The sequence below is a fragment of the Pinus tabuliformis genome, chromosome J (assembly GCF_031772625.1).
Source record: "Pinus tabuliformis cultivar Carrire ecotype Pingquan chromosome J, CPIR1, whole genome shotgun sequence".
Taxonomy (NCBI): domain Eukaryota; kingdom Viridiplantae; phylum Streptophyta; class Pinopsida; order Pinales; family Pinaceae; genus Pinus; species Pinus tabuliformis.
In genome coordinates, this window is record NC_142295.1 from 568,822,193 (window position 1) to 568,831,935 (window position 9,743).

A 9,743-nucleotide genomic window follows, 5' to 3' on the forward strand; every position below is an offset into this window, starting at 1 on the left:
AAAATAAGCTCACATAGAAATAAGACACAAGATATGCGCTCTGGGAAACCCTTTCGAGAGAAAACCCAGCTGGAAGGTGAAGTCGCTTCGCTCTCTTTCTCTATATGGAAATATGGCTGCAGGTACAAAGAAGTATTGCATGTGGCCCGTGGGCTACTACAGTGCACAGATCCTCTCTGTGTGTTCTACCTCCTATCTCTTCTAGCTATCTTTGCTCAACTATGGAACAAAATGCTCCCGAAAGAATGGAATGCCTCTTCCTCCTAGTGGCCCGGTTATAACACAGCCCGATAGCCTACCATTGGTTAAGTTTGACTACATCAACTCTTAACTAGGTTACAAAATAGACTATTCTAGAGTTTTTTACATCACAAACACATGGCTAGCCCCTTTTCCATAAATAATAGGGCTGATGCGGCATCCTCCCAAACTATAGGTGTGAAAACAGGAAGGTCAACTTCTGAGTGGCATAACTTTTGCATAGGAACTATGATTGACGCGCTTCTTGTGTCATTGGAATTTAAGACCCCATTTCGCCAAACTGGGCTCCGCCGATAAAAACGGTCCCGTGAGTTGATTCCTCCACTTTTTCCACTCCAAATGCATCAAGATGGATGACAAGTAATATAATGATCCAATTCGAATCATTCTTGAGCTGAGTTCGATGAGGAGAATTTGGAGAGTTTTTTGCAGGGTTGTTCTAAGAGAGCTTTTTTGCAGATTTGAAGAGTTGATTGGAGTCTTGGAGAGGCGTTGCGCTAATTAGCAAGGGAGATTTTCGAGTTGCTTCAAGGCATTTTTTCCCAAATATCTTTGGGTATTGTTGAGTGGCTTTTGGAGCCGATTGAAGGGGCATTTTTTTTGTTTTTGTGGGGGCTACTACAGAGCTTATTTGGGAGGATTTTGGAGCTAATATTCTTCAGAAAATTTAGATGGCAAGTCAACGTATTTTTTGCTATCCATTATTGCTATATTTTTCTACAAAAATATGATTCTTTTTTCCTTAAAAAAATTAAAAACCCTAGGATTTTTATATAGATTTGTAATTTTTATTTGCAAATTTCTTATGGTTGCTATTTTCTTCTATTTTTTCTCAAAAATTGTTGTTTTGCAGGGTTATTTTAAGGGATTTTGTTGGCAAATTTATGAGGGAGATTTTGGAGTTGAATCATTGATTGAAGGGTTTATTCTTTGATTTATGGGAGCTTCTTCTCTTCTCAAAATTTACAGATCTTCTCCATGTATTTCATGACTTCTATTCCTCTTTTATTTTTCTCTAAAAAAAATTGCCCTAAAATTTCAAAAAATCTAGGGTTTTCTATGCAGATTTTCATTTCTTATTATTGAAGTTGTCATGGCCCCAAAAAACAAGAATGATCCAGTGAGGGTTCAATGCCTTGAACAAGGAACAAAAATGTGCAACTATTGTGAGAAGAAAGTTAAGGGTGGGGGGATCCATAGAATTAAAGAACACCTAGCACATTGGAGAGAGCAAGTAAAACCTTGTAGCAACGTTTTTGACAATCTTAAAGCAGAGATGCTAAGTCTAATTGAAGCCTACAACAAAGAAAAAAGGAAAAACAAGAGAATTAAAAAAGATATAGGCAAAAGTCAAAAGGATGATGTTGTTCTTAGTGACCCTGATTTTGAAGAATATATGCCCAGTTTTGAAGATTCCTCTAGTTTCCCTGCTAGAGTTGGAGAGGGTACTTCTAGCCCTAGTTCAAGTGCTTTGAACTTGAAGAGGACAACAACCTGTAAAGGGATTGACTCTTCTTTGTACCCCACACCACCCCTGGATGTCAACCCACTATTGATACTAAATGGAAAAAGATAGAGAAGGAGGCTGCATATGAATCAATGTTGCACGAAGCGGAAGCGAAGCGGAAGCGAAGCGGAAGCGTTTTTTGGAAGCGGGGACGCCGAAGCGTCATTTTCCAAAAATCTAGGAAGCGAAGCGTCCGCGGAAGCGTCTACTATATATATATATATATATATTTTTTTTTGCATTTATACTCAAAACAAATATCCCAAATACCAAATTAATTGTAGAAGACATGAAAACATGCATATTTTTGCATAAGTCAAGATAGATATAACATCCATTGTACATTAATGATTAATTATTCGAGCATCAACCATTTAGATGCATCAACCATCTAGAATCTAGATTCTTCTCCTTTTGTCTAGCCTTTGCCTCTACCTCGATTGTCTAGGGATATTAGTCAACATTGCCCAATTTTGATCAAACTACCTAATTCAAGACTTAAAATATGGTAGAAAAAGCTTAACATGCTTGATCGATGATTTTGACTTGATTGAAAGGTAATTTTTTGCTAAGGGCATGCCGCGTGACAAAGGAGTTCAACAATAACACCACCAACACTAGGGTACATATAGGGCTTGGTGCTCTTGATTAAATGCTAACCGCATACCTTCATACTTGATATAATCTAATGAAATGCCACAATCCCATTGATCCTGAATTCCTGAAAACTGTTAAGTCTGCTGAATTTTGAATAGGATATGAAATTCTATTTTCTCCATATGAAGTCCAATGAGGTTGGAACCACTCTCAAACATCCTGAGTCATTTCATGGTAATGTTTAAAATTTAAGTAAAAGGATGAAAATGAAAAATAAAGGAGAATGTCACTTTTACTTTAAGAATTTAACATTACCATGAGGGAGCATCTGCTATATTTATATTTTTTTGCCTTCATTCGTCACCCTAACCCAAGGTGGACCCACCCCCAACAAGAAAACTCACCTAAAATTGAAAAAAAATGATTTTCTAAACGCTTTTCCGGAAGCTTTTCTGGAAGCGTACGGAAGCGTTGGGAAGCGTACGCTTCCTCCTCCGAAGCGCCACGCTTCCGATGCCCGAAGCGTCGTACGAAGCGCGCTTCGGCGCTTCCATACAACGCTTCCAAATTTCCAGGAAGCGTCTAAAAATGCCGAAGCGGCGCTTCCGAATTCGGAAGCGCCGCTTCCGGCCAAGCTTCCTAGGCGCTTCCGTACGGGACGCGCTTCGGGGCTTGGAACCGTGGGGGGGGGGGGGGGCTTCGTGCAACACTGATATGAATGCATTACTAGATGGTGGTATGATGTAGACATACTTTTTAATGCTACTAACTTTACATATTATCAGCCCATGATTGATGTTATATCTTCATGTAGAGCAGGCTTCAAAGGCACTAGCTTTCAAGATATCAAGGGGCCACTTTTACAAAATGAGGTCCAAAGAATACAAGAGTACCTTACAAAGTTCAAGCAATTATGGACCAAAACAAGGTGCACAATTATGTTTGATGGATGGACTAATGGTAGATCTCGCACCATATTAAATTTCTTAATTGCTTGTCCAAAAGGTACTGTGTTTCTCAAATCTATTGATGCATCTAATCAGATGAAAGATACACAATTACTATTTCGTCTTTTGCATAAAGTACTTATGGAAGTAGGGGTTGATTCACAAATAATGCCTTTAACTATGTTGCAGTTGGAAAGATGTTGGAGAAAAAACACCCCACCATTTGGTGGTCTCCATGTGTAGCCCATTTTTTGGACCCCATGCTTGAGGTTATTGGCAAAATTGAGTGGGTGAAGAAGTGTGTGGAGGAAGCAAAACCATAACCAGGTAAATCTACAGCAACTCATGGGTTTTGAACCTTATGAGAAAGCACACTGAGGATAAAGAGCTTGTTCAATCAGCCATCACATGATTTGCAACAAAATTTATTTCATTGAAATCCCTTGTTCAACAAAAAACCAACTTGAGAAAGATGTTTTCCTGTGATGAATCTCAGTGGAGCAAAAAGGTTGAAGGGAAACAGTTGGATGACCAAGTATTTGACAAAAAAAATTGGTCAAAGGCAGAGGAGATTGTGCTATTTATTGAGCCTCTTATCAAAGTTTTGTGAATGGTGGAGAGTGATAAACCTGCCATGGGTGTTTTTTATGAGGCCAAGGAACAAATAGAGGCAGCATATGGGAATAAAAAGTAGAAGTACATTCCTCTATGGAGAGTCATTGATGAAACATGGAACAAACAACTCCATAGACCTTTACATGCAATTGGCTACCATTTAAATCGGCTACCATTTAAATCCAAAGTATGTAATTTTGGATTTCAATGCTTATAAGTTTTAACTTTTAACTTTTGTCATTCATTACTAATTAGAAAAGTTTTACAAAATATTCGAAATTGGTTGATGAATATGTTTTTGTTTTCTGAACTTTGAAGGTACCATTACACTACAAATTTTGAGGTTGATGGGGAGGTATTACGGGGATCGTATAAATGCATTGAACGCATAGTTCCAGATTCCAAGACTCAAGATCAAATTCATAACAAGCTCTTGCATTTCAATGAGAATATCGGCACCTTTGGCATTTCTATGGCTGTAAGAAATAGAACAAAGGATCCCCCAAGTAAGAACTGTCAAAATTTGCAAATTATTATATTACTCATTTCAATTTGCAATTGTTGAGTCCAAGTTTCAACTTTCAAATTCATTTGCTAATACTTCTTTGCCTTCCACCCTTTTTGCAGCCTATTGGTGGCAACAATTTGGTGGTGAATGCCCTCAATTGCAAAAATTTGCAATTCAAATATTGAGCCAGACATGTAGTGCTTCAAGGTGTGAGCAGAATTGGAGTGTGTTTGAGCATATACACACTAAGAAGAGGAACCGTTTTGAGCAAAATCCGATGAATGACATGGTTTTTGTTCAGTACAACCTTAAGTTGAGACACAACCAATTGCTGAACAAAACCCCTAAATCAAGCAACATTGTCTTGCGTGACTTTTGATCCAACATCAGAATGCTCTGTGGAGAGTCAGGTAGCAGCATTTGACAATGAAGACCTTTCTTGGTTGAACTTGGACCCACTTTCACAAGTTACAGAGGCAGATATATCAGAAGTACTAGTACCACATTCAAAGCCAAGAGAATCAAGCCATAATCCCATTGCAGACTTGGAGGCTACTCATTCTACAAATGAGGATGAGGATCAGGATGATGATTCTAATGATGAAAATTAGCACTTGTAGGCTATAGCTGTAGTACTGTACTTTGTAGACTATAGCATGATACTATAGTGTTATTTTGGACTATAGAGGCCTTTTAGAGCCTGCTTCTTGATGTTCTTTGGTTCAGCGATGTTTTGCACTAAGTGCTATTTTGGTTATATGCACTATTACTTGCTATCTAAATGAGAATTTTTGCATATTTGTGTATAAATGGTTTGGATTCATATGGATGCACATGAATATATATGTTTTTCTTTAAAATTTGAATATTTTTTGTAAACCAGTTTCTTGGCCCTGTTTTTTTACTAGTTGCGGTCTGGTTCCCGGTCCACAAGGTTTTTCGGTTCGATCGCCGGTTTGGTTCTGATAACATTGAGTCAGAAGTTAGAACAATATATCTTTAAAAAAGTTTAAAGCATGAATTGTGGTTAACCATCTTAAGTCATAGCCTATATTTATAATTTTACTGAAAATTCTTCACTAGGCAATGTAAAGGCTAACTTTAATCACTAAGTGCTAACTTGGTTCATACATATTCTCACCATTTGCAATACCCTCTCAAAAGTGGTTAGATAATCTCAAACCACATCTCCCATGACAGCTTTGTTATGATCCTTCACACGACTCAAAAGAACCAAAAACTGTTAGCATTTAGAAGTGCTTGCAAAAAATGTGCAGATAAGATACAGCCTTGATAATCTTTTCAAGGACAATGCTAGCAAATGATAAGCATAATAGATCCCAGAATATAGCCCTGAATTATAACTGGCAATTATGATCATTCAATTAAAGTATATGCACTAATAGCACCAAGGAAACTGCCAGGGTCAGTTTTTTTTACAGGTAGGAAGTACCTCAAAAAAATGCCCGAAGGAGTTGCACCAAATAGTGCACATTTCCGTTGGCTTAAGTGCCAAGTCTGATGGGTAGCTATTTTTCAAAAGTTGCACAGGACCTCCACCCAGGCTCATCCATATGAAAATTATGACATTCAAGTGGTTTAAGTCTGAGGGATAACTATTTTGCCAAAATTACCCGAGCCTTTGACCCAGCCTCATCCACTTGAAATCCATTCCAATCAGTTGGAGCAAACCAGAGCAAGAATGTATCTCTGTGGACTGTTGAACACTTGGTTGTTGTGGTCCCCAGTGAAGCCAGATTTGAATATCTTAGTATGAAGGCTTTCACTCAACATAATTCTTGTTAATGATTCTGGTTTCTACTGCGTGCAAGAGCCTGTATGTTTCAAATGAACATTTCACTCATTGTTGGGGCATAAAGATAAAACTCAAGACCTGAAGATGAACCACATGTCCCTAACCAAAATGGTACCAACGTCACCTGTAGAAATTTAACCCATTGACCTCTATGTGAGATCATAGCAATGCATGGGCACCATTGGGGGATCCAAGTCAAGACAAACTACATGTAGAAATTTAACCCATTGACCTCTATGTGAGATCATAGCAATGCATGGGCACCATTGGGGGATCCAAGTCAAGACAAAATACATGTGGATATGATGAATACATCGAATAGTCAAGAACATTGAAAATTGTGCAATAATATATAAAATTAGTGATTAAAAAAAATAATAATTAGTGTCTCTCATTTAATGAATCACGCTTTTTCCAAAGCATTACTATTCTTGAGTGAAATGATCTTTTAAGATAAAAACAAAACAATAAGGTTAAATTAATGTAAATAAATGTTTTTATTGGATTAATCACATCATTAAAATTTGATTTAAAACTAACTAAAATGGTTCATCCTCATAACAATAAAGTTAAAGAGTTAAATAAACAAAAATATATATATAAATGGATATAAAGTGATATAAATGATTTATTTAGTTACTGCAGCCCTAGAATCTGAATATACAGTATTATACCGTAATGGCTTTTCACATTGTTTTTCTTAAGGTATCCCATCATGTATTCTAGATGGTGCGAAATCGTAAACAATGGAAAACCTAGTTTTCTATGTGTTTAATGTTCTAGTGCCCAATTGAAGAGATAGAATGCCTGAAAATGGAAAAAAGAAACTTATGACCCGCAAGCAGCTAGTAGATTCGACCAGCTGAAACTCTACCTATAGCAATGAATACAACTTATTGGAATACACAACAAATTGTACTAAAATTGCAGCATAACGAAAACACTGGTATGTAAGTTTTCAAAGAAGATGAGATAAAGATGGATAAGGTGAAAGCTTTAACAAGAAGAAACTTACTTTGGCCGGGATTGCACTCGAACAGGAGCTGGGGAGATGATGCTGAGACGTTTGTGGTTCGATTCGTTTTAGGATCAGTAGAAGGTACGGTTGGGGTCTCAACGTCCAGGGAAGAGTGAGTGTCACCGCTGTCGGAAGTGGCAGGACGACAATTGGCCTTCTTGTCCATCTCTGTCTGTCTGTCGTCTTTGTATACTTATAGATATATGTCTGCTTTGCTACCTTGCTTCCTCGGGCAATGGGTTGCTTATCGTACTCGCTCCCAATGACGCTATGGAATCATGAGCTCTAGCAGTTGCAGGGTATTTATATTATTATTTCTTTTGTCAGTAGTGTGGCATGGCATCTCAATCGCCTCTCAATTTCACCCTGAATTTATGAAACCCTTTTATCCAGGGGTAAGGCAAATTATTTGTACCGCTCGAGGACGATTAAACAAATAATGCACATCTTGTAATAAATTTTATTTCTGCGACCTGTGTACATTTTGTCATTAATTATATTTCTGTTGTTTAACAAGGGAAAAGTGTCTTGTTAAATTAAATTTATTTAATTTAAATTAATATGGACTCATTTTGAATTGGATTTATCAAATACAACGGGTGGTAGGGATATGAAGGTAATTTGGGCGAATTTTGGAAATTATGTATTCTTGGGATTTTGGAGCAATTGGAAATTTATGTATTCTTGGGTTTTGGAGCTATCTTTAATAACCAAGTAAAGGCTTATAGTTTACATGAAGATTTTCTTTATTTAATTCGGAGGAAATCTGGAAATTATGTATTTTTGGAGTTTTGGAACCATGCGAAATATATGTATTTTTGGATTTTTGGAGCTATATCTAACAACAAAGTAAAGGTTTATAGCATATAAGGAGATTTTTTTTATTAAATCTCCATTAAATTAGTGTTTTTTTGTGATTCTCCTCTTTCTAATTTATCAAAGACTAACTATTCTTTTCCAAAGGATTCAAATTTTAGGGTCTATTTTGAGGAATATTTGGTTTTTCACATTTTTAAACATAATAATGTTAAAGTTGATAAATAAGTCGATTTTGGAAGTAGGTTTTAACCAGGGGACTTATGATTAGCTAGCAATGTGACTCCTCTCCCATTTTTAATGTCAGTGTCAACAGTGCTCATCACATTTGAGCACCATCTCATGCACATAAAGACACTAGTATTTAGCCAAGTTTTATGGAATGTAAATTTTGTTTATAATTGGTTTTTTGGAAGCTTTACTCCTACATATTTTATAGTTATTTATTTTGGTTTATAGATAAAAATTTGTCAATTAGCTAGCTCAAGCTAAATTTGCAAAGAAAACTGATAGGCCAAATGTTGTAATTATGATGTAATGTTGGTGCATGTTTCATCGATAGTTATAATACAAATTTTTAGGTTATAGTTATAAGAATTGGATTTATCAAATATAGAAAATGATCAATTACCTAAACTATAAAAATTTTAATCATTTAATTCCATGTTATGTATTAATTCCTTCTTATTAAATGATAAAAATAAATAAATTTAAGAAATTTGATCTCTTATGGTAAATTCTATATTAGATGGATTTATGTTGATTTACGTTTTCTAATATTGTCATGTACAAAAGTACATACGTAATTATTTATTTTTTAGTTTTTTTTGTCATGGACTTATGTATACGTAATTTTTTTTTTGGTTGTCACATAATGTTAATGTTGATAACATTCCATTATGCTACGTTATGGACTTACATATACGTAATTATTTATTTTTTTGTTGTCACATAATGTTGATAACATTCCATTATGCTAAGTTGTAGAGCACTAAGAGCAAATAAATAAAGGTCAATCCTTTTTTTTCATTATCAACTAATAAAAAATAATCATTTTTTTTAATTTTGTTAAAAAATTATTAGCATAAATAAGTCTGCATCACTTTACTTATTACAAACTAATTAAGTAGACATTTTGTTTTCCTATTTCCATAACTAACCCATAATCAAAAGTAAATCTTGTTATTGCCCTAAGAGGCGCATTCTAAGTGAGTCTGAGGCGATGTGTGATTTCGTCCATGCTCAAGGTGGAGTTGACATGTCTCCTTTTTTAAATAAAAATAAAATATCTTCTTAATAGAAAACAATGTCGACTATAACAAAAAAAAAAAAAAATGAACACACATGTTTTGTTAGTTTTAATTAAAATCATTATAAAACATTAATAATCTCACTCTCACTCAGTTCATTCTTAATATTACAACGTAGTATGACAGATATGTGGTAATTATTAATATTACAACGTAGTATGGAAGATATGTGGTAAAAACATTTAGCTTTGAGGGCTAGCTCAATTGGTAAGTTCCACTTGCTAAAAGCACCTCACTAATGGGGAAGGTCACACTCACTATAGTAAAAACATTTCACTCTCACACTCTAAATCATAAATAAAATATTTAAATGTTCATGTGAGATTGACTCTCACACTCTCAACCATT

At 35.5% G+C, this 9,743-nt stretch overlaps 1 protein-coding gene across 1 annotated transcript in view; it reads right to left on the minus strand.

Moving 5' to 3' along the window:
• LOC149228259 (uncharacterized) overlaps window positions 1-7,693 on the minus strand; it is a 142,761-nt gene extending 135,068 nt beyond the window's left edge. The window contains exon 1 of the mRNA XM_089378127.1: window positions 7,267-7,693. Within this exon, the coding sequence (XP_089234253.1) occupies window positions 7,267-7,435 (169 nt within the window). The 5' untranslated portion in view covers window positions 7,436-7,693. The remainder of the gene's footprint in view (window positions 1-7,266) is intronic.
• Between the last annotated feature and the right edge of the window lie 2,050 nt (window positions 7,694-9,743).